Source organism: Panicum hallii, chromosome 5, assembly GCF_002211085.1.
Source record: "Panicum hallii strain FIL2 chromosome 5, PHallii_v3.1, whole genome shotgun sequence".
Lineage (NCBI taxonomy): Eukaryota > Viridiplantae > Streptophyta > Magnoliopsida > Poales > Poaceae > Panicum > Panicum hallii.
The window spans coordinates 55,083,779-55,107,677 of NC_038046.1; the positions used below are offsets into that span (position 1 = coordinate 55,083,779).

General features: G+C 44.1%; 5 protein-coding genes across 5 annotated transcripts; 3 read left to right on the forward strand and 2 right to left on the reverse strand.

The window, feature by feature from the left end:
- The first annotated feature begins 1,063 nt into the window (after nucleotides 1-1,063).
- On the forward strand, nucleotides 1,064-5,459 carry LOC112895113 (protein IWS1 homolog 1). Its single transcript, XM_025962992.1, has 11 exons — nucleotides 1,064-1,203; nucleotides 1,296-1,803; nucleotides 2,828-2,947; nucleotides 3,434-3,654; nucleotides 3,737-3,866; nucleotides 4,004-4,066; nucleotides 4,167-4,244; nucleotides 4,335-4,426; nucleotides 4,531-4,593; nucleotides 4,689-4,839; nucleotides 4,944-5,459. Exons 1-11 carry the CDS (start codon nucleotides 1,193-1,195, stop codon nucleotides 5,040-5,042), a joined length of 1,536 nt encoding a protein of 511 aa, XP_025818777.1. The 5' UTR covers nucleotides 1,064-1,192; the 3' UTR covers nucleotides 5,043-5,459.
- A 798-nt stretch (nucleotides 5,460-6,257) lies between these two features.
- Nucleotides 6,258-9,558, forward strand: LOC112894269 (RHOMBOID-like protein 1). Its single transcript, XM_025961917.1, has 6 exons — nucleotides 6,258-6,840; nucleotides 7,708-7,871; nucleotides 8,052-8,215; nucleotides 8,299-8,558; nucleotides 8,651-8,777; nucleotides 9,202-9,558. The coding sequence occupies exons 1-6, from the start codon at nucleotides 6,431-6,433 to the stop codon at nucleotides 9,325-9,327; spliced, it is 1,251 nt and encodes a 416-aa protein (XP_025817702.1). The 5' UTR covers nucleotides 6,258-6,430; the 3' UTR covers nucleotides 9,328-9,558.
- A 786-nt stretch (nucleotides 9,559-10,344) lies between these two features.
- LOC112892814 (factor of DNA methylation 5-like) lies at nucleotides 10,345-12,936 on the reverse strand. Its single transcript, XM_025959923.1, has 6 exons — nucleotides 12,330-12,936; nucleotides 12,050-12,225; nucleotides 11,526-11,612; nucleotides 11,138-11,416; nucleotides 10,831-11,046; nucleotides 10,345-10,729 (listed from the first exon to the last, which is right to left on the reverse strand). Exons 1-6 carry the CDS (start codon nucleotides 12,934-12,936, stop codon nucleotides 10,511-10,513), a joined length of 1,584 nt encoding a protein of 527 aa, XP_025815708.1. The 3' UTR covers nucleotides 10,345-10,510.
- A 97-nt stretch (nucleotides 12,937-13,033) lies between these two features.
- On the reverse strand, nucleotides 13,034-17,199 carry LOC112892815. Its single transcript, XM_025959924.1, has 4 exons — nucleotides 16,998-17,199; nucleotides 13,510-13,632; nucleotides 13,220-13,431; nucleotides 13,034-13,093 (listed from the first exon to the last, which is right to left on the reverse strand). The coding sequence occupies exons 1-4, from the start codon at nucleotides 17,005-17,007 to the stop codon at nucleotides 13,034-13,036; spliced, it is 405 nt and encodes a 134-aa protein (XP_025815709.1). The 5' UTR covers nucleotides 17,008-17,199.
- Nucleotides 17,058-23,104, forward strand: LOC112892818. Its single transcript, XM_025959930.1, has 3 exons — nucleotides 17,058-17,375; nucleotides 19,940-21,608; nucleotides 21,966-23,104. Exons 1-3 carry the CDS (start codon nucleotides 17,065-17,067, stop codon nucleotides 22,875-22,877), a joined length of 2,892 nt encoding a protein of 963 aa, XP_025815715.1. The 5' UTR covers nucleotides 17,058-17,064; the 3' UTR covers nucleotides 22,878-23,104.
- The last annotated feature ends 795 nt before the right edge of the window (nucleotides 23,105-23,899 follow it).

Below are 23,899 nucleotides of genomic sequence, written 5' to 3' on the forward strand. Positions count from 1 at the left end.
GCGCACAAATATAGGCCCGAACTTTTTAGTTAGATCCAAATAAAAAGAAAGAAAAAGATCTTTTTTATCTCCATGAACTTTGGGATGAATCCGCGTTTTCTTCATAGATAATGAAACAGTCCGCCTGGACTCCTCGGACTCGTGATACCGAATATATCACCTTCCGGGTTGGTTTCTCTCAGTGGTTTTTCTCTTTTTTATATTTATTTTTGCTGAATCTTTAAAAAAATCATAGTAAATCATAAAAATTTATAAAATAAAAAATTCAATTTTGTTGGACTCCACATAAGTAGATCTATGCAACGAACATATGATATGATATAATTTCATAAAAAAGCTTTGTTGTACTTTTAGATATATAATTTTCTGATAATTAATTCATAGCTACAGTTCCATGGTCCAATTATGGTGCAATTTTTATGGTGGGATAATCATTATATGCTTGAGCTGTAGTAAAAATTTTATTCACTGGATTATGTATGCTAAAGCAACTGAAGAGTCTCTGATATAGCTTCGAATTTAGTTGCTCAGGCATACATGATCCAATGAGCATGTAATCTTTACTATAGCTCAAGAATATAATGATTAGCCCACCATAAAAATTTCACCATAACTGGACTACGGAACTGTAGCTATGAATTAATTACAGAAATATATATATCTAAAAGTATAATAACACTTTACTAAATTATATCATATGACATGTTCACTGCATATATCTGCTCATGTGGAGTCTAATAAAGTTGGATTTTCCATTTTATAATTTTTTTATTCACTATAATTTTTTAAAGATTCAGCTAAAATAAATATAAAAAGAGAAAAACTACTGAGGGAGATCATATTTCCGGTATCGCGAGTTAAATGAATCCAGACGGACCATTTTATTATCCAGGGAGTAAACTGGATTCGTCCCAGAGTTTAGGAGGTAAAAAAGACTTTTTCTAAAAGGAAAAAGGGTCTTAACTTCCTATGACTGATGGGCCGGGATCCGTGGGCTGAGAGGGCCTGAAAGCCCACAGCTCAGCCCATCTTCCTTGTCCGGCCGGCTTCCCGTCGCCTTCCTAACAAATCCTTTTCCTTCCCATCGCCGACTCGATCTCTCCATCCTCTCCCCGACGACTCTCCTTCCTCTCCTCCCTCCAGCTCGTCCCACCTCACCTAGGGTTTCGACTCCCAGCTCACCGCCGTCGCCATGGACGACAAGTAAGTATCCCGTCAGCTCCGTCGCCCTCATGCCTCTCCCCCTAGGGTTTCGCCGCCTCACCCTGATTCCCCTCCTCGATCCGCGTCCGCAGCTTCTTCGACGAGGACGGCGAGGCGCTCATGGACCCCGACGCGCGGGACCCGTCCCCCGAGCCGCAGCCCTACGAAGACCTCGACGACGACCTGGGCGACGACTGGGCCCGCGAGCGCTCCCCGACCCCTGCCCACGGCGGCGACGGCGGGGCGGGGTCCTCCAAGCCCCGGAAGCGCCTTCTCAAGAAGGGCGGCGGCGGCGGCGGCATGCCTGGCGACGACGGGCTGGAGGACTTTGGGTTGGAGGACGCGGACGCGGACCCCGCGGCGGAGGCGAAGAAGAGGAAGGGCTCGTCGGCGCTGAGGGACCTCGCGAGGGGCGGGGCGGGCAAGGAGAAGAAGGAGAAGAAGAGGAGGAGGGAGGACGACGGGAGGGGGAGGGACAGTGGGATGGCCAGGGAGAAGCGGGGGTCAGGAGGGAGGGGCTCTGGCGGTGGGGAGGACCAGGATGATGGAGAAAGGGAGATCCAGGAGCTCTGGGATACCATTGCGGGTGGTGACTCAGAGGTAATTTTGATTGTGAGGAATGCCTCAATTTCATCCAGCTATTTTTCACTTCTTGTTTGTTGAACTTTACTGTTTCAATGCCCTTTCCGTGCACTTATAACTCTGCTAGCTCGTTAGGAGTACCCTGAGCTTAATGTGAAGGGTTACTGGAATATTGAAATTCTGTTGACAATTGGAGAGATCACTCCCGTCTTTTGAATGAGATCATAATGCTTTACTAATGTCCATGGAATGTACTAGCTATTTTTGATCTATCAATTGACTTTCGAATTGTTGCTTCTGGTGATTGGCTGAGCTTCTCTTGATGGTGAGGTAACCATTGATTTAGTTTGTATAGCAGTGCTGTTGGTTCATCCAGATGCTATTGGTTTCTTAGGGAATCCAGATTGTTGTTCAAGTATTAGTAATGTTTATAGCCAACACTTTGTTCTCAGGATGTATTTTAGATAGCATCTCAACAGTTTTGCTTGTAGTATTTTTAAAGTGAACTTTGTAGGCTATTGAGATGTCAAAACGCGGTGCTTGGTTTTATAATGGTCTATTTATATGCCTCTCGATTAATTTTGTCAGTTAGGATTTTGCTTATCAGAGAACTGGTATAGAGCTGTTTAATAATCTGTTTGTGATATCTTATTTCTAAGGAAGATAGTATAACTGGAATGCTCTGTTGATTTCTCTTTATGGAAGATATCTTAACTTCATTTCTTAGATGACGTAGCAATTGAAGGCTTGTTTGCTAATACCTTAAGATACGGGACAAGGAGATAAAGCATCTAGTGGGTCATCATTATTAGTTTTCTTGTTTTTTTAGTCTCCGCTCTTGCATTTCTTTTTGCTGCATGGAAAATTGCTTACTCATATTGGGTTGTGTAAAAATGTTGGGTTCATATGGATTAATAAGTCAGATCGTTGTACCTTGTTAGCTGCAACACCACTTCACCAGTTTTTAATTCCTTTTAGTCTACTACTTCCATTGTCTTGGACAGACTAACACTCACAGCTGCCATTTAATCTGGTGGAGCAGGATGACCAAGAAGGCGTTAGAACTGTAGATGATGATAATTTCATTGATGACACTGGGGTTGATCCAGCTGATCGTTATGGCAGTGATAATGAGCGGCATTCTCCTGGACGTTATGCACAGGTATTATTCTTTATTGCTCAGGTGCCCCAGAGCCTTTTCTTTTGCACTCTTCTTGAAGACATTGTCATACATGTTGAATCAAATGTCCATTGGCACATTGTATCATACTTTTCTTGTGTTGCATGCCAATTGCTCTAGTGAGTATATTAACTATAAGTATATTAACTATAGGAATTGGCTGCAAGTCACCATTAACCGAAGTATGGTGTTAGAGATCCACTTCATAGTCTTTCTGGATTTTGTAGAAGCTTTAGGGATTAGTCCTATGATGAAGCTAAAACCATGATCGTGTTGGCCCCTTGTTGGGTCGACTAGGTCTGCTGATTTCTGGACCATGCCACCAGACCATCTCATGCGATGTCCAAATCAATACATGTGCTCTACAGAATACAGATGGTTATCTATGTGCTCTTCAGAATACTGATGGTTATCTTTATCTGTTATTTTCTCTAATCACTGATAATATGAATTGATTCTTTACTATAGGCTGAGGAGGGTGAGGAGGACGATGAAATTGAGCGACTCTTCAAGGGTAATAAAAAGAAGAAGAAGAATGATCGCCCACGTGCAGATATTGGTCTGATAGTGGAACAATTCATTGCTGAGTTCGAGGTAGCAGCTGAAGAAGATGCGAACTTGAATAGGCAGTCAAAACCAGCCATTAACAAACTTATGAAGCTTCCACTGCTCATAGATGTTCTCTCCAAGTAAGATATCTGGAGCCTCACCTGTATTTCCAGTGCATATTGCCATTTGTTTATAATATTCTTGTTCATCTCCGTTTCACAGGAAGAATCTTCAGCAGGAATTTCTTGATCATGGAGTTCTCACTCTTCTAAAAAATTGGCTCGAGCCATTGCCAGATGGAAGCATGCCAAACATGAATATTCGATCTGCTGTGCTTAAATTATTAACTGATGTAGGCATCTTTATTTCCTTCTACCTTTTTGCATGTAGAACATTGCTCTTGCACAAGAACCTACTTGTCTGTTGTGTATGTTTTTATGATGGCTCCTAAAAATTTGATTGTTAATGGAAGTTTTATGCCTCTTGTAGTTTCCAATTGACTTGGAGCAATATGACAGAAGAGAGCAGCTTAAGAAAAGTGGTCTGGGAAAGGTACACTTATTTTGGCTTGTGTGGTTGCTCTGATGTATTGTTTTTCAGATTATGTGTTATGTCTTTTGTGTGCTAAATCTATCTAATGATGCATGTTTAGGTCATTATGTTTTTGTCCAAATCTGATGAAGAGACTACTGCAAATAGGAAACTGGCTAAGGAGTTGGTTGACAAATGGGTAAGTCTGTGTTCACAGTGCCCATATATGTGTGCTTGTTTACTGTGAAGGGTTCTTTAGTTGGTACTTATTGTTGTAAACAAAATTCAGAGTCGTCCAATATTCAACAAGAGCACAAGATTTGAGGATATGAGGAGATATGACGATGAAAGAGCGCCTTACAGGCGGCCACAAATGAAGAAGTAAGTGCATGCAGTTATTGGCCATCTGAAGACTGTAGTCTTCTTATCCTGTATATTATTGCTGTATGTTGTATTTTTATTGGTTTTCTTTTCCTTTCATGAAGGCCTTCGTCAAGTATCTCTGGAATGGAATCTAGAGATGATGATATTGATGCTGACTTCTCACAGTAAGTCTGATAATTCATCATTTTTTTACCTTGGATGCTGGTTTTGTGACAATCTCGTAATTGTTGGATTAATCTATTTTATGCTTTGTACTTAGACGCAAGTCTGGGCAAAGTAGTTCAAGGCAGCACGCTTCAAGGCCAGAAGCCTCGCCTTTGGACTTTGTCATTCGTCCACAGTCCAAAATTGATCCTGAGCAGATACGGGCTCGTGCTAAGCAGGCTGTCCAAGATCAGCGCAGGCTGAAGGTTTTCCTTCCATCCTTAAAGCTGCTTTAGCGTTTGTCAATCCTTGTTAAATGTTGAAATAGGACCGACTGAGCGACAATTAATTGCTCTTGTTGAACATGCAGATGAACAAGAAATTGCAGCAGCTGAAAGCGCCCAAGAAGAAAAACCTTCAGGCGTCAAAGCTCAGTGTGGAAGGCCGTGGGATGATCAAATACCTGTAGGCCATCCGCTCTGGCATCCGCAGCCAGCAACTCCCCCTGCGCATGACTGATTGTGCCTGCAGGGATCACTGAGCTAGTATCACCCTACCACCAGTTGGGGGCCAATAGCTCGGCGCTCAATAATTGCTTGGATCTTTTATCCAAGTATTTTTCTTGCCTGGTAGGGGGCAGCAGATGGGCTTCAGAAACTCGATGATCTGGGCAGTATTCATTGTGGAGGGCTTATACTATGGTGTGCATGAATATAGCATTTTTCAAGGAGAGTGGTGCCTCTATACTGTATAAATGTTCTGTCAAGCTTATAAGTTAACTGGATCCGATCAGCTGTATGTTGAGTTGGATTAAATTTTTTATTTGTTTGTACTTGAAGAAACGTTATATCTTATGAAATCAAAGCATTGTGCGATAACTGGTTAATTGTGCTTAATGGTTACTGCATACGGGTCTGTAACTTGATTTTGATAGGTGATAATGGTTTCATGAGTTGTCATCTTGCTGCATGGAAGGATTAGTTGCGGCAATGTGGATTACTCAACGTTTTGCATTATTTGTGGTAATCCTAGCAGCATAGGAATATTGAAGCCTTCACCATCAAAACTCATCTCTTTTTCGCCCTTGTGCTGCCAATTGTCGAAATGAAGATCGATGATTAGGTGTGTATATCCATGGATGGACCATGTCCTGGCAGTCTTTTTCAGGCTGTACCAAGCACATTGTGATGCGGACAGGCAGATCTATCTGATCGGGATATTCTCTGTCACGTACGTCCAGGAAACGTAGTTCACGGACCAAGTCGTTAGCTGACAGCGACATGGTGGTTTGGCCATCTTTATTTGTGTTCCGTAGCGGTTAATGGAGTTGATTGTACGCAGCGCAGTGATCTCGTAGCAGTCAGTACACGAATAAAGTGACGGCGAATTTTGAGATGGACGATAGGTCCATGTGTACATCTTTCAATTGAAATTTCAAATCATATTATCCAAATTTTATGCTCTCATTTTTTTTTGCTCTCAGTGGACGCACGTAACAATTAAACGGTCGCCGTTAGAACGTTGGGATCTAGGACTAGGAGTATGAATTTCAATCTAATTCGAAATTGTTTATTTTTTCGAATTAAACTCAATGCAACACGATTAGGCTCGATCAGCTCTGCCATTTCCGCCCGCTAAGAAAAACACTAAAAATAGAGGTCATTCCCCTTCTGCGTCCTTTCCTTCCGAGGTCGCCACCGCGTCCGTCCTCCCCCCTCCGCACCACCTCCACCACGAGGCAACACGCGCCAACGATCCTCCCGAGCCGCAGAATCCCGCCCCGCGCGCTCGCACTCGGCGCGCCGCCACCCAGGTCCAGCCGGCCACGCGCCCGCGCCCTCCGCCGCCGGCCGCGCCATGCCGCGGCGGGGCGAGACGGCGGTGGTCCCCATTGACGCGGCCAGCGGCGAACGAGGAGGCCAGGAGCGGCCCAAGGGGGAGCGCCACCGGAGCCACGGCCCGGGACACCACTGCCGCCACGGCCCGCACCGGAGCCGCCCGCCGCCGCCGCCGCCGCCCGTGTTCCGCCCGTTCCGGCGGTGGTTCCCGTTCCTCGTGCCGCTCTTCATCGTCGCCAATGTCGCCCTCTTCGTCCTCACCATGTACGTCAATGACTGCCCCGCGCACGCCCGGGCCGCCGGCGCCGCGATAGGGGGATCCGTCGGCGAGAGCGCCACCGCGCAGGGTTGCTGGCTCGCGCCGGAGCTCGGCAGGTTCGCGTTCCAGTCGTTCAAGGAGAACCCCCTCGTCGGCCCCTCCTCCGCCACGTAATGCGCTATTCAAATCTGTCCAAATTTTGCATCTTTCTGCTGTTTGCTCGGTTTAGGCTATTGATTTAGATGTATGCAGTGTAACAGATTATGACGATTTTATGAAATGTACTTCCTTTATGGCCTTCCGTTTCGAAGTGTGCATTATTTTATTAAATTGCTTATATCGACGTCTTTTCAGGCAGCAATTTCTGTCACTTTTCCTTTTATCTTCCAGCGAGAATCCTTCTTTGTTCTTTTTTTAATAAATAATCCTCACAGTTTATTTGTATTGGATTTTATCCTAAACATTAAATTTTGTATTAAATGAGGTTGGAGGTTTTGAATGTGATGCTTCTGACACACTTGTTGGTCTAAACGATTCCTGATGCAATGTTCTAAACAAGAGAGAGAGAGCGAGAAGATAGTATTTTTGTAGGGTTAAATTACTAAAGTTGGTCTAAGTGGATGATTTTATTAGTCAGCTACTTGTTTCTATCTTGTTCATATTAACGAAAGAAATTTTCTTTGTTTCACTTTTATGTGGTTATGTTTGAATTACTAGCTATTGGAAGCATGGTATATGGTAGAGATCCTGACAATACCTTTTATGTATCATGGATTGAATAATCTTCTTCCTAAAATAAAATAGTTGCTCATATCCAAATCTTAGACCAGTGAGGAAGCAGTAGCAGTGATACAATAACATTGTGTACTGTTCTATAATTTTGTTAAACAGTATTGTTTGATAATGTATTTAGGATCGCTTTTCACTATTGAGATTTTTTTATTAAGCCCTCAAGTGGCAGTCCTGTTGATTTTTCTCCTGCTCATTGATATAATCTTGATAGCTTGGAGGTTCAACTAACATATTCAATTCCCCAGGCTGTTGAAAATGGGGGCACTGGAAACCAGTAAAGTTACCAAAGATCACGAAGGCTGGCGCCTCATTACATGCATTTGGTTGCATGCTGGAGTTATCCACATACTCGCTAATATGTTGAGTCTCGTATTGATTGGAATCAGGCTCGAGAAGGAATTTGGCTTCAGTAAGTGTCATTTTCTATTTTGAGGGAAACAGATTCTTAATACCCGCACACTACATTTTTATTATCTGGAGTTCATTTTGACCCCTGTACACTGAACTTCTATTATCTGGAGTCAGATGGTTCCTTCAAGGCCCTGATGATCATATAACTTGACCATTGTTGAATGATTGTCTGTTGCAGTGAGGATTGGTACACTGTATGTGATCTCTGGTGTTGGTGGCAGCTTGCTGTCATCTTTATTTATGGTGTCAAATATATCTGTTGGTGCTTCAGGTGCACTATTTGGACTATTGGGCTCCATGCTGTCAGAGCTCATAACAAATTGGACGATATATGAGAACAAGGTTGATTCTAAATATATGCAATGTTTTCACAAATTATTCCATATTCTGTGTTTCTAATTATGTTCTTGTTTTAAAAAATTCAGATCGCAGCACTCATGACTCTAGTTATGATCATTGTCATCAACTTAGCTGTTGGAATCCTTCCACATGTTGACAACTTTGCTCACCTCGGAGGATTTACATCAGGGTTCTTTCTCGGTTTTGTGTTGCTAATGCGACCGCAGTTTGGATATATTAACCAAAAGAACTCTCCTCTTGGATATCCCATGGGTGTAACTAAACGGAAGTTCAAGATATATCAAATCATACTTTTTGTTATTGCGCTAGTGATATTAATTTCTGGGTAAGTACCATACTGATCAGAAGAATGATAATGATCTAATCAGCCTTTGCACTTCAACTGTTTTTTTTTTTGCTAAACCTTATTGTTGGCAGGTTCACTGTTGGCTTGGTGTTGCTTTTTCAAGGGTTCAATGCTAGTGAACACTGTTCTTGGTGCCATTATTTGAGCTGTGTGCCTACTTCAAAGTGGAGCTGCAAAGCACCAAGTAACTATTGCATGGTAAGCCTTTTTCTGTATCTACGGATCTGATACTTTTTAACTTGTTAGTTGGGACAACTTGTGTTTAAGAGAAAACCTTAATATATATTAACACAGGATAAGCACAAATGCCAACTCTTGAGTTTTTTTTTTAACTTTATGTAAATCTCTTAGATAAAATCATGAAAATCATCAGAACTTCAACCACAAGCTGTAACAGCATATTATGATAGTGAAAATATTGCATTGATTGGTTTTCAACTAATATGCTGTTTGCAGTTTTGCTCTGCCTTTCCTGTAAGCATAATGAGAACTTTCTTAGGGAGATCATTTACTTTCAATATGATGGTCATGTTTTCATTGCAGCCATTAAGTGCTTAAATTCATGTTTCATTTTTTATTTATAGCCTCGCTGTAAGTTTACTAATATAAGCTTTTTCTGCAGTCTTCACAGCTTGGAAATCAATTAAATCTGACATGCCAAAGCACTGGAAAGGCCGCAACATATGTTCTCAGCAATCCAAACAACACGGAAGCAATTAAAAATCTTTGTGTTGGCCTTTGCAGTTAATGGTGAATGTATGTACTTTCTAACATGGAATTGATGCCAGCATATCTATGGAAAAGATGAATAGAAGCTGATGTTGACATTGAGATTCTCTGGTAATGCTTTTATGGGCGTCTTTGGTTTTTATTCTTCTTGTGCATGCTGTGTATTATGATTGTCAGTTGGCAATTATAAAAGATGGATAATTTAAGACAGTAGTTTCTGCGACAAAGATAAAGAGGTGTCAAACATAAACTTATGTTGAGACTTGAGAGAATGATGACTTGGTGGATCTCCTCATTTCTCAGAAAGAACAAAATAGAACAGTAGATGGAATATGTGTACATACTTAGATTGTTTTCCCAAATATTAGCTACAGAGAGGGAGATAGGGGCAACCATGGCAAACATAGAAGGAATTAGGAGTTAGTCCTGGTTAAAGTAAAATTGTTGCATCACATATACTGAAGAAAGATGCTTACACAAGACCCAAGCCAAGCGTCGAGTCATGAATGCTCTCTAACTCCTATGCTGTGCTATTTCTTCCTAGGTTAGCATCCCTCTTCATTGTTTCCTTCCACTTTTGACATAGATATCATTTTATATCCCTGGTTCCCCTGCTCTTGCCAATGGTTGTTCCATGGTGTCAGGGATGCATTCTTGCACTTTGATTTTATTATCTCAATCCATCAAAGATACCAAGTATTCAACTGGATGACATGGTCTGCACTCATCACTTTATATAGACTATTCATGTCTATGATTTCCTACATCATTTACATAGTAGAACTATTTATGTGTTCTTGTAACTATATGTTTATGGAGTCGAGAGATTAACCACTAGGTCCATAGTGAAATAAGTTCTGACATGGGTCCATCTTTTGGAATGATTATTTCATAAGGAAATCTCCTTTATGAGGCAACTACTAACACTGGACCAGAAAAGTTAGCGAGTGTAAACTAACCAAATTGCACATGGATAATAGTATAAAAACGGGAACAAGATACAAAGTTCCATTAATGTTTCAGCTTTCAGGTTAGGAGGGAAGTAGCATAATGTTGCAGCCTACAGTGGTGTGACTTACAGATACATAGCAGATAGGTGCCTGTCACTAATGTGCAAGAGCAAAACAGACATAGCCTACAGGACATTTATGTCAAGACCTCTAGATGTGATACATGCCATAGCTTCAACCTGTATACCGCCACTAACTGCTTGTCTTCAGCTGCTCGAAAATATAATTCACCACCTCTGCCATTGTTGCCTTCCTCCCTTCCCTGAAATTCCAGAGCTCATTCACAGCATGCCGTCCTTGAGGACTGTACTCGTTGAGCTCTCTCAGGGTAACCTTCACTGCATTGCAGACAATGTCACCATACTCAGTCCATAACTGTCTCAATTTTGGATCGTCTTCATTCACAACGTCCTGAAATCATCCAGATGCGAGGCTTTTTAAGTAAATGACTCTTCAAACAGAATCGAGAACATGCAACTGCAGATATCAATGTATATAAATTGGACAGGTACCTTTTCTTCTCCATCGACCAAAATAGTTGTAAAGGGATTCCAGGATTTGTTCTCGAGTTCCTTTTGCCAACTTGAGACCAAGCTTGCTGCTTTGCCCTCTGGGTCGTCATCCCTGTACTTCCTCTTGCATGCATGGTGGAAGGGCTTTTCATCAAGTTGTCCCATTCTTTTGATCCCTATAACTGTGCAATCGCCAATCACCATGCTCTCCAAACACTGAGCATTGTGATCATTCGGTGGAGGAAACTTTTTATACATAGCGTTTCTCATACAGTGGAATTGGAAATGTCAAAAGGAACGCGTTTACCTTGATCACTTCTTGGTGGGTCTCTTGAAGCTCATTTCTGTTCAGGTGATCTCGTTGTGTTAGGTCAACGTATGCATTTTGAAACCTTTCAGATTTTTGCTCTAGACACTCCTTCAAAATTGTAAGTAATTTATAAAGATGTTCATATTCTTCCATTCTCAAGTTTTCCCCTGCCTGTAGTTTCGTGTTCAGCAGACATATTGCAGACTCTTGTGCTTCCTTTTGCTCCAGCTGCTTCTCAAGTTGAATTACTTTTGCGTTAATGGCTTCCATCTCTTCCTAAAAAGCAGACATGTAAATGCATTCGTATGAATTGGTTGGTTTGGTCATTTGTGAAACAGCTGATGCAAACAATCTTGTTAACTGTTATATCCAAATAGAAAGAAACCTTATGTTTATCGTGAAGCATTTGAGCATTGTCACTCGCCTCGGGATTTATATCTGCCATGTCCAATGAATTGATCTTGATAACTAGCTGATTGAATCAACGCATCAGAAACAGCAAAAGCTAAAGTGTTGCATTGAGAAGGTTAGACGGAGGTGGAGAAAACACAGAAAATGGAACAGATTGTGTGACTACTTGTGGCGTAATAAGCAAATTCTGCCAATATTGGCCTTGGGTGCCTACTTTTGGTGGGTGCTGGCACAAAAAAAGAAATGCTGATGCTATAGCCTAACACATGGCGGTAAATAAAGGTGATGTTAACTGATGCTATTTTTTGTTTCCAGCTGCTCGTAAATTTAACTACGGCAGGGGACGAAGCTGGTAGCATGGCAATGCAGTGAACCGTAAAATTCTCTCTTAGAAGGAGAGAGGTGATACTATCATATGGAATTGTATAATGTATTCTTTCAGGCTTCTCCAGCTGAAGATCCATACAGAACTCTGTAATCCAGATAAAACGAGTATACCTTCTCCACTTTGCTGAAGTGCAGATCTGTTCTGCATTCCTTCAGCTCCTGGATTCTGTCCACCCGCAACTCGATCTCTCCCTTGATCGCATCCAGTTCCGCCCTCAGCTTCTCGTTCTCCCCATCGACGCCATGGTTCATCTCTGGCAGGGAATTGTCAGCTACGGCTTTTAGCTCTGCCAACAATCACAGGAACATTGCTGCAATCAGGTTCTGACAGAAGTCTCAGATCGAAATTCCATGGAATTAACCCTAAAGCGCCGTGGATCCATGGATTAACCTTTGAGCTCGCCGCGGAGCCAGCTGCTCTCCTCCTCCATCCCCTGGACCGCCCTGACCATCTCCTCGTTCTTGGCGGCCAAGAACCTCTCCCTCCTCTCGTACTCGCCGGCCACGGCGCCAAGCGTGACGGCGACGCTCGCCTCGTCCTTCTCGACGTCCTCCACGATCCTCGCCGCGGCGCCGGACTCCCTCATGAGCCTCCCGACCGCGCCGTCGCCGAGCAGGTCCTCCCCCACGGCCGCCCAGCCGAACACGCCGCCGGCGCCCTCGCTACCACCCTCACGACCGCGCCGCTGCCATTCCCTCCTCCCGGCGCCGGCGAAGTGGGCGGCCAGCGACATGGCGTCCCGGAGGCCCGCCCAGCTCTTGCCGAAGTGGAGCAGCAAGAAGTGCTGCTGGCGACGCTGGTGGTTGGTTGGCTCCTCCTGGAGCGCGGTGGTTGCGACGCCGGCGAAAAGCTGGTGAGCGTGGAAGGCGAGGGCCGTCGCGGCATCAGCGTCCTCATCGGCGGCGGCCATGGCGAGAATGCCGGTCCATGGCCAGACGAAGAGCTCGCCGGCATCGTCAGCTTCCGCATCAGCCATTAGTACGTCGTCGGTCGACATGGGAGTCTTTTGGTCGCAGAGGCTTCAACGCACTGGGGTTGGGCGGGGCTCTGCTTGATTTTATCATCTAGATTGATCAGCAGAAGAAAAAGAACCTTTACGCACTAAGAGTAGATAATGCTAGCAATGAGTTGGAAATACGCAAAACAACTGCAGGCTGCTATTCAACCAAAACAATGACAAGACACTAGTGTTTCAAGCATGTATATCCAGTGTTCATGTGACGTTACTAACGTAGACAGCATGATTTAAACAAGACACTAGTGTTTCGTAGGAAGCTTACATTCTTTCTAAGTTGCTCATTCTCAGCTTTCAGCTCTTCATTCTCCTTCCGCAGGGACTCCATCTCCTTCGCCTTCAGAAGCAACTCTAACTTGAGCCTACGGTTCTCTTCCTGCTTGAGCTCGCTCGTCTTCTGAGCCAGCTGCAACCTCAGATTCTCATTCTCGCCATAGACCTGTTCATGGCCCTTAAGCACCGGGCACGGGCTCTGAGCTGAACATCGAGAAATTTCACAAACTGCATGTCAGAAGGTTCACCTGCCTTACTGTTTGAGAAACAATTTCTTCCTAACTTGACTCATGGCATTCTGGACCTCAACTCCATCGCCCTTCAGCTTGCTGCGCTTCGCGATTGCCTTCCTCTTCCTTCGTGGCAGTTCCCCAGGCAAAACATAGTTGCCTCCGGAAATCTCCTCTGCATTTAAACATGATCAATGAAAATGCAAGGATACAAAAGGAAATGGAAAATTCTCCCCTGCTCTCTATAGTACCATAACGCAACAGGGGAGAACTCAAGTTTTCTGTAACACTGATTCATCATTCATGTCTCACAAACTAACACGAATGCAAAAATGTCACAATGCTAGGTTATTGAAGTTCAAGGATGTAATCCTTGTCCTTCATGAGAATGCTCTGAGCAGATGAGTTAATAGCTGCTGCCCTTCAGTAGTCCCCATGACGAGAATGCAGCTATGAACTTGAGATCGCTCTGCTCCTAAAAAAGTAAAAATCCCCTTTCGTCGGCACACTCCGCTTTCTCCGTCGACGAAGCAGGTATGAACTTTGCGATGAGAATGCATTTGCCGATCTCAACTTTTAGGGGGCAAATGATGGGATGGTCCAAGTAACTAAAAACCCTCGAGCGCGATGAGAAATAACAGACCAATGTGGTGTCAATCAATTTCGCGAACTAGGACTCCCGCTCATCATCGAGGTCGGCGCGACCAGCGAACCGCGGGCTGCTCCGCCTCTCGCCGCCGGCGCCCGCCTCCGCTTTCCCGCCGCCGCGAGCGACCATCTCCGCCTTCGCGCCCCTCGCCACGGCCGCGACCCTCCCGTCGCCGGACCCCATCTCCGCCTCCTCGTCCCCGGCAGCCGCGACGCCTGACCTCCCGCCGCTCACCGCCATCCCCGCCTTGCCGCCGGCACCCTCTCCCGCCCCCTCCGCCTCGTCGCCGCTGTCCGCGGCGTCGGCGTCACCAGCGGGGACGCCGTTGTTGAAGCGCAGCCACCACTCCGCCTTGGCCTCCTCCGTGACGCCGGCAGCAGCGCCGGCGCGGCCCTTGGCGATGCCCGTGGAGGCCATGTCGGCTGTCGTTGGAGCCGCGAGGAATGAGGAGGGTATTGCGTGCTTGCGAATGCGAGGGGAGCGGTTTTCTCCGGTGATCTCCCCCACGTAATGAATTGATTTTATTTTCTTGTCGCGAAAAAACAATTTGTTTTCCCGCTCTCCCCGCCCAAATATTTCGCTCAGCGCAAAAGGGTAAGAAAAAATATTGAATGAAACTAACGGTAAGAATGAAATACACGTTTTTTCTAAAAAGATATAAATATTAATACGTGTCGCACAGGAATATAAGATGCAAGTGGGTACTCAATGGTATTTTTTGGATCAACTAATTAATTACAACGGCACGCCGCTCTAGTTTATTTCTCCCTCCAAATTATTTACATAGAATATCATTCTAATTCATTTTATCAACTTTTTAATCGACTCAATGATCTAAAATATATATAACTTGCATCCCTAAATATAAGCATATCTATTATTGTGCGGATGTAAAAACTTGTATGGGCACGGATAGAAAACACACCTCATGGGTATAGAACTGAACGTATGGTTTGCAAAGAGCCAGCTTTGAAAACTTACAAGAACTCTTCCTCTGCCTTGCAAGTAACTCAACCTGCATGAACGGCCAGCTAGCCCCGACAGCCGCTTTAGATGCTTCTGCCTGCCTAGCTACAATTTCATCACTAACAAACCTAGCCCAACTAGTGCCCATTCAATTAGCATCATTGCATAGCAATTTAGCGTAGCCTTGTGCTAGCACGCAACGCATGCATGGTGCCATATATATGGTTTGCAAAGGAAGCCAGCCTTGAGAGCTTACAAGAACTCACCACATGGTTTGCAAATGCCATCGTCTCAGCCTATTTCGCTTTTCACCTTGATTACCGCGCCGTAAACAATATACTATCATTCTCAAATGTCACATGACATAGTAGGTAATGTTGTTTTAACATTTTGGCTTCCTGTAAATAAATGCGGTTTCAGGTTTTTAACATTGTTTTTATTATTTCCTAATCAAAGGGGTATTGGACGGTGGTGTTTGGTTTCAGGTTTTTAACATTGTTCTAATTTCCTAGACAAAGGGGTATTGAACTGTGGTGTTTGGATTGAACCAGTACGGTGAATTGCGTATATATTAATCTAATGTGTTGATTGTTTGGATTGAACCAGTACGGTGAATTGTGTATATTAATCTAATGTGTTGATCAGACGAGCTTGATCGAAGAATCGATGGCTACATCATCTTTATGCGTTTGGAAGCTAAAAGGACGTCTAAAACATATATAGCTGACGGAGCATAATAATTGCTCACTCCAATCATATAGATGCGTGGCACTTTGATAAAATTTGGATCAAACTTTTAAAACTTTCACTACTAATAGCTTTAAAGTTTTGGTTTGGAAATATAAAAATGACATGTGTATATTTTCTTTGGAAAGCACATTCATAAGCTCATATATTTAATAGATCTTAGAACCATATATATATCCTAATAGAAAAAAAAACAATGGTAAAAGTTATAGACCATAAACGCTCAACAACGACATGCCTCGCGTGTAGCTTCCTACCATTCCATCTACATAACATATATAATTTTATATGGGACGTTTTCCTTATGAACTAACCTGTGGAGGACCTTTTAGTCCCGGTTGGAAGCTCCAACCGAACTGAACTAAAAGGTGCCAACATCAATAGTCCCGTTTGGAGCCTCCAACAGGAACGAACATTCCCTTCGGTACCCTAAGCATTAGATCCGGAACTGGTGCCTAGGACCTAAATATGGCCGGAACAAATGCACGAGAGCAATAATGTGCCTCTCTCTAGTAGCAAGAGGGACAAGTAGGTGGTGCATCAGCACGTACATGCGTAACTAAGATCCAAGCAAGGTCAATATGGTCAATCACCGTACCTTACCTTAAAGGAGAGCTACTTGCATAACTACTTGTTCTGTCTGTACAGCCAAACACACACTAAACTAAACAGGCAAAGTCCACGAATAAGGACGTCGTCCGGACACCACTATGTGCATGCAGGCAGCAACAGTGTGTGCCTTCGTACACAAAGACAACCATGGAGCCACCACATGCACCACGACGAATACACGGCCATCACGTCCACGTCCATGCATCACGGACACCACAATGCAACCGCCTAAGAGGATATACAAAACGCATGCATAACGAGATGATATATCTTTCAAATGGTTCTAATATAAAGAGAAATTACAACGCTAGCTAGTACAAATTTTAATAAGGGCATATAGAGAAATTATTCTACCTAACCCATCAAAGGGGAATTCTATGGAGAGATATTTGCAGAGATTTGTTATACTGACTTGCTAAACTATTGCAAGTTGATCCATTTCAGACCTTGCTAAATTATTCTATTGCGAGACCGCACATGGCGAGATCTGAGACCTTATCAAAGAAAGCTTCTACAATAAATTAAAGACCATGTCAAAGAAAAAAAAAGAATGGCGAGATACGTACTACATATCATGTCACCTAGAGAGGGCTTCCTGGGCTCGACGGCGGGCGTGTGTAGCGAGAACAGAAAATGGAGCCGATTTTTGCGAGTGCCTTGTCCACATTGGCGAATGTTCTCAAGGAGTCCCTCCAACTTCAGGGCGCTCGAGGGCTTGACCTGGAACGAGCTACCAGCGGGGACACTTCCGACGAGGAGTTACCGGAGGAGCTGCGGCTCAATGTCTGCTTGGTAACCGAAGTCTTCGTGCAGATCCTTGCCACGGGGGTCGGCACCCTCGCCTTCATCTGGGCCACCGTCGTCTTGCTCGGAGGCTTCTCCACTTATCTACATAAGGCTGATTTCTGGGTAATCACGGGTATCGTCTTCGTCCAGGCTGCCAAGTAAGAACGAAGCTTCATCCCAACTCATCTTCCTAAAGTACAGTTGGTATGCAAATATTCGAAAATTTCAAGGGAAATCCTGTTTTTTCATCGTCCGAGGCCCAGGCTCGACTCACGCCCCCACGTCGTCCTGCTGGGCGACACGGGCGAGCGGCGAGGAGGGCGGCGGCGAGGCCATCAGCTCGCCCCCCTCCTTTCCCTCCTCTCCCAACCCCTTCCTTCCTTCTCCTCCTCTCTCCTTGCTGCAGCGCTGTGGACATGACCGGCGGCTTGATCCTCGCCGGAGATGGCCGGATCCGCGTGGGGGAAGGCCGGATCCGCGAGTGTGGACGCCGGATCTGCGCTTTTCCGGGCTCGAACGCCGCGGGCGCGAGGCTGCTCCGCTCGCCGGTGAGCGCGCCCGGGCTTCGCGGCGGGCCTGCTCCTCAGCGTGGCCGGTGGCTGACGCAACCAGCTTCGCGGGCGGCGCCTGGTGTCCGTCGACTGCACGGCCCAGCGGCGACGGCGGAGGTTGGCGCGGCCCGACGGGGACGGCGGTGTCCGCGGCTGGCTCGGCCCGGCTTCGCGGCGGCGCCGGTGTCCGCGGCTGGCTCTTCGCAACGGTTGCTTGGTGACGCGGCTCGGCTTCGGCTTCGGCTTCTGGCGGTGCCTGGGTTTTGCGCAGCGGTGTGTCGGCAGCGCCGTGGTGGTGTGTGCTGATGACGGTTTGCTCGGGCGTATCCCAGCGTCGCCGTGGTGGCGTCGTTGGATGCGACCGTGCAGTGGCTGACCAGCAGCACCGTGGTGATGGGGATGGTGGCGCCGGCTGTCTCTTGCACCGTGGACGATGCTGGTGAAAATCTATCCCTTTTTGGGACAGCGTGGATGGCGCCACTGATGTCATTTTCTTCCTAAAGGCAACGTCGGACCGGACCTTTTTGGGGCAGACAATTCCAGCGAAAAGCTTCCTCAGCAATGGCTGCAGCGTTTTTCTTTCTTTTCTTTTCTTTCTTTTTTCCTTTCTTCTAAAAAAAGAGAGGTCCCAGTTGATTTCTGTGGTGGCTGTGTCGACATCCCAACCCGGGCAGAGTTCGTGGAGGTTCGGTCGATATCCCAATCTGATCGGGCGGAGTTTTTTCGTTAAGGTTCTCGTCGATGTTCCAATGCAATCGACCAGAGTTCGGCCAGAGTTGAGAGAGTTTCGGTTGATATTCCCATCCAACCGGTTGTTATTGTACGTTGGAGTTATTTTTAGCGTGGCACGGCAGATGTTGATGTTCCGATCTAACCGGCCGGTATTGTTTCTTTATTATTTGCTCAGTCTAAATTCATTCTTTTTTAATATAATCGGTAGTTGCCTGGTTCCTTTAAAAAAAATGGCCCGAGGCCCAGATTACACATAGGCTCTGGGATGCCACTGTGTTGACATATTTTTATCCTTGTAGACGGTGCTGTTGGGAGCCCAAAATAGTTTTGGCAGTTTGAACTGATTAGCCTTTGGCTTGTACAATAAGCCTGAACGCGACCCTTCGACTAGGCATAATCAGTATCCACAAATTAAATATTCTGACCTTTAAACCCATTGTAAGTTTCTTGGTCTAGGGAGCAAGAAATGTACATTATAGGCACAGTGTGATGGAATTTAGACTGTATAGGCACCAAAGTGTCAAGTTCTTGCATTGAATTAAGTAGATTACAAGTTCTTGGGACTTGGAGTAATTTGCACCCACATGTCTAGTTCTTGTATTTTGGATGCAATCTGGTCTATATCACTGTAGTCCGATTTTCAACCCTCAAAATCCGATTTTCAACCCTCAAAATGGTTCTTGTATTTACCAACAAGGAAAAAAATAAGGTAAAAGTCCACCCCTCCCCCCCCCCCCCGAATTATCAGGATAGTTCGATTTTCAACCTTCAATCATAAAATCAAATAATATGATAATGTAATTGTTGAAACCATGATAAATTTAGCTCTTTGGACGGTCTTAAAGGTGGTTTTTCAGTTTTCATAAATTTTTAAAATAATATCTGATTTGATAAAAAGATTCAAAGTAATTCATTTTAAATAAAAATATGAAACTAGTACCAATTTTTTAAATGAAACCTATCTATTAGCGATCTTTTTGATCTTATTTATTCAAATTGTAAACATAAAAATATAAAAAATAGAAATAAATTTAATAAAATAACTGACAAGTAGGTACCAATAGTTAGGTTCCATTTTTGGAGAAAATGTTGGTACTATTTCTATATTTTTCTAATTTAAAATGAATTGTTTATATTTTTTAGATTAAACTTGAATTTCTTTAATGTTCACAAAATAGAAACCAGCTTTAAAACTGTAAAACCGTCTAAAGGGCCAAATTTATCCGGTTTCAACAGTTGGATGGCCACTGTCATCCATTTTGTAGTTGAAGGATAAAAATAAAACTTTTATTGAAGGGTGAAAGTTAAACTTTTTTCTAAAAGATAACCATTGATTTTCAGATCAGAGCTCTGACTTTTAAGGCTGAAGCCTAAATACAGGTCCTAAACATTATGTACTCAAGGCTGATTAGTTTGTGGTTGCATTTGCTGACTAACAGGGTCGTTGGCGTAAACTCAAACACTGAAGCAAAATTTTTTGCCCAAGTTCCGCCGGCCTTCCTAGAATTGGGAGCCGAACACTTCACACGATGGGGGAGCCGAAGGCCGTTGACGGGCGATGCATCAGGCCAAAAGATCGTGTACTACATCATGCTGGGATTTGGAAATGCAAGGGATCTCATAAGCTTTATGGCCTTGTTAACATTAGGGCTACTGCTCCTCCCGCTCGTCGCAGCATCCGCCTGCGTCGGCCTCTCCATCTTTCGCCTTGTGATCATTACGCGGCACAAATACGAAGGTGGCAGTGACGGCGGCAGCAATTCCAATGTGTTGCGTGCACTCATCTTCTTCTATGCTTTGGTGCTTGCCCAAGGCGGATTATTCCTCGTGTGGCTACGCATTCTGTCCTATCGCTTGGAAGCGAGGGATCGAGTGTGCTCACAGTATCTGTTTGAAGGCATGGACAAGAAACAACTGATTGACAAATATATCAACAGAACCTCAAGTGCATGCATCAAAACAGGGGTGTTGAACACCATCAACAGGAAACTGGTTACCTTTGCAGTAGACTTGCTCCAATCTGAGTACAGTCAAGACCGTATCTCTGGAGTCCTACTGCTGCACACGTTGACTTCCAAAGATGCCCCTAAAGCTCATAAAGCAAGAGCGCTTGCCCACATTCAATCCTCACCAGACTGTATTTCCAGGATGCTTGCTCTGCTCAGCTCAAAAAGTGCCATTGATGAAGCGAGCAAAGTACGCCTAGCACAGATTGTCGCACTGCTTGCTAGCGATTTGAGGCTAAGTGATATAGACAGAGCAACCGAGTCCATATCATCCTTGTTGGACCCCTATTTGGTGAAGATATCAACAACAGCTAACAGTGTTAGCAATGGTCAGCAGATAACAATTGAAGTTGGAAATGGCCAACAGGCAAGAAACCAGTCTCCCAACACACCCGATGGAGAAAATAGCATACCTCTGATAATTCATGGGCTGATGATTCTTGCCAAGCTTGCTGGAAATCCGGACAACTGCTCAAAAATTTACGAAACCAAGAGTCTCTTCTCCAAGATCACTGTGCCTGTTAGTAATAAGATGTATAAAGTCTTCAGCCATGATGATACCGCAATTCAAATAGCAAAACATTCACTGCAAGTTCTGAGCAAGCTTGTCAAGGGGGCAGATGAAATCAACAGAAATATACTCCAGGAGATTCATAGAACTGAATTTGAAGCGAAAAGCATCCGCCCAATCTTGCGAGATGACCAAAGGTACAATGAGCTAAAGGTTCCAGCAATAAAGATACTTACAAAGCAAGCTTTGGCTAATACCACCAGAGACACCGTTGGAGATGAAGCCATGGTTAATTTCATCAATTCCTTGATAGGATTATTCTTTAATGATCACAATGAGAGTCATCTCAGGAAAACTGCAGGGAAAGCACTGGCATTGTTGGCAATAGCTAGTACGTCGTATTGTGCGACGATCATGAATGGCAGCACAGGGACAGCTGATTCAGTTGTTCGGAAGCTCTCCGATATGCTTGCAGATAGGAGCAACAAATCATATCGAACAGCCATAGCGCAACTGTTGAGGCAATTCTGTATTGGTTGTTGTGATGATCAAAGGGAGCATCTCGCATCGGCCAAGACAATTCTGCACGAGGTAGCCCTAACATATATCTTCTGATGTTTGTCTGTTATCATAAATTAGGCTGCGCTTAGAATTCCTGCAACCAAGATTACTATATATTTTCATCTATTTACAGCCTCGGATGGTAGTATATAGTTTATCAGTTTCTCATGCAATATACACTTATTTAAAACCGAAATCAAGTTATGATGAGAATGTGTTCTGAGAAAAATCTATACTTAGCGTTCGTAATATGCATCTAGAAATTTATAAATGTATTGTTGATCCATGTTAAAGAAATTTAATTGCATTGTCTTCTAGAATGACAACATTTAATGGTCCTAAACCTAAAAGATTCTTCTTTTACATACTTTTATTCTGACATCCCAGGTGCTCAAAGTTATATGCGATGTTGATCAAGAAGTTGAAACAAATCAATCAGATTCTCCTCAGCACAACCCAAGCCGAGGCCTAGTTATCCTGCAGTTTTGCTTGCCGTGCATAGACACGTCATCATTTCCTAGCAGAAGCAACCAGGGCGGACACAACCAGCGACCAGCTACAGCGCTGCAGTATCTGTTATCCTGCCTTGGCACTTCATCGCCAGCAACCAGACACGACCACAGAGAACGCAACCGCAACACTACTCCCCAGGCGCCAGGCTCACGAAATGAAAGACGTGAAGGGCACAACCAAGGCATGGTTCAAGGAATACTATCAGCAGCACTCCAAGTTATCAACAGATTTGTCAATGTTCCCATGATTTATCATGCCGATAGGCACAACAGGAATATTCACAGTGACAATGTTCAATATCATCAGCTGGCTGATGCACCAATTGAACCTGGCAGGAGGAAAGCACTGGTAGCCTTCCTAGGCCTTGCCGTGCAGATGTGTGAAAGACTGATTGACGCAAGTGATTTCGATGCAGCAGTTTTGCAGATTCCCCTTTCCGAAGCTGAGGTCGTGGAGAAGCTCAAGGAGATAATAGAAATATGCATCAAGGATTCGGTTGGTCCTTCGATGGGAAAAGGGCCCTCAGTTGATTACCTAGTGATGATTCAGTCAGTAACAAAGTTGTGCACATGGGTTATGCGGACCAAGCCAGGCTATGTCAGATTCTTCCAGGAGAAGAATGTTGGCCATAAACTTAAAGATGCAGAGGAGACCATGAGAGGGCTCGAACTGGCTGTGCTTCTGACTTCCAGCATAGATGAGATGACCAATTACGAGACCCTTTCATCCATCGTGGGAGATGCTAGAACACTCATCCCATCCCAACATCCCAATATGCCAATGTGAGTAATGAGAAACCGCTGAGTTGTGAGGCTTCAGATATGCTACCTCCGTTTTTAAATATGTAACGTTTGCGTGGGTGGTGGTTTACTTGTTTGTGTGTGAACATTTAGCTGATTGATTGTAGTCCCCTAGTTGTACCATGCTTCTGCAAGACACTTGAGTTGGATTGCGTCTGCTCCCGTTTGCTCTGTGAAAGAACAGTTCATTGTTATGATTTTACTGCTATCCATATCGCAGATTTGATTCCGTCCAATGTTCTTGTTATTTACAATGTCACTCTAGATACATTATGCTTGAGCATAGGTTTCTCTGTGTCACGATGAAATATGTAAGTTCGAATTTGAACAAGATGGCATGGGAGGTAAAAACAGCAGACAAATGCACTGTTGAGCAGACAACTGGAGGTGGATATGGATGAAGATGCAAAATAGGAAGAGAAGAAAGCTGATGATGTATAGTATAATTGGGCTGCGCAAGGGTATTGTCCAGAATGCGATAGAGGCCTTAATACAGTATTCTGCGAGTATAATAACCCGGCCACTGACTACTGGACACTCGGGCTGGCGCACGGTGAGAACTGAGAGAATGCGAACCATGGGAATGCTGCCACAAACAAGAAATTGCTGGCACTAATATTTGGCAAAATCTCCGCAACGTGCAAAGCTGAATTAAACATTTGGATACTTAAAACCGAGGCTAGGCTATGGATCGAAGCAATCACCAAATTGATGTAACGTGCAATAAAATAAGTAAATAAGCGTTCAAATTCGGTTGAGGTGTAAACCATGGCTCTAAGCTAGGTGGTCGTTTAATTAGTATTTAGCTTGTTCATTGGTGTGTATTTGCAAGGAAAAAACAAGGAATACTTGCGTTTCATAAAATTTTCTTAAGTAAAACATAAGTATTGGAAACCAATAGAATCTTTTACTATCTTAGGAATTTGACAATAGGAAAAAATTAAAAAAACATTAGAAAAATCTCCTAGAAATTACCACATTAAACAGAAAAAAAGATAAAAAATAACC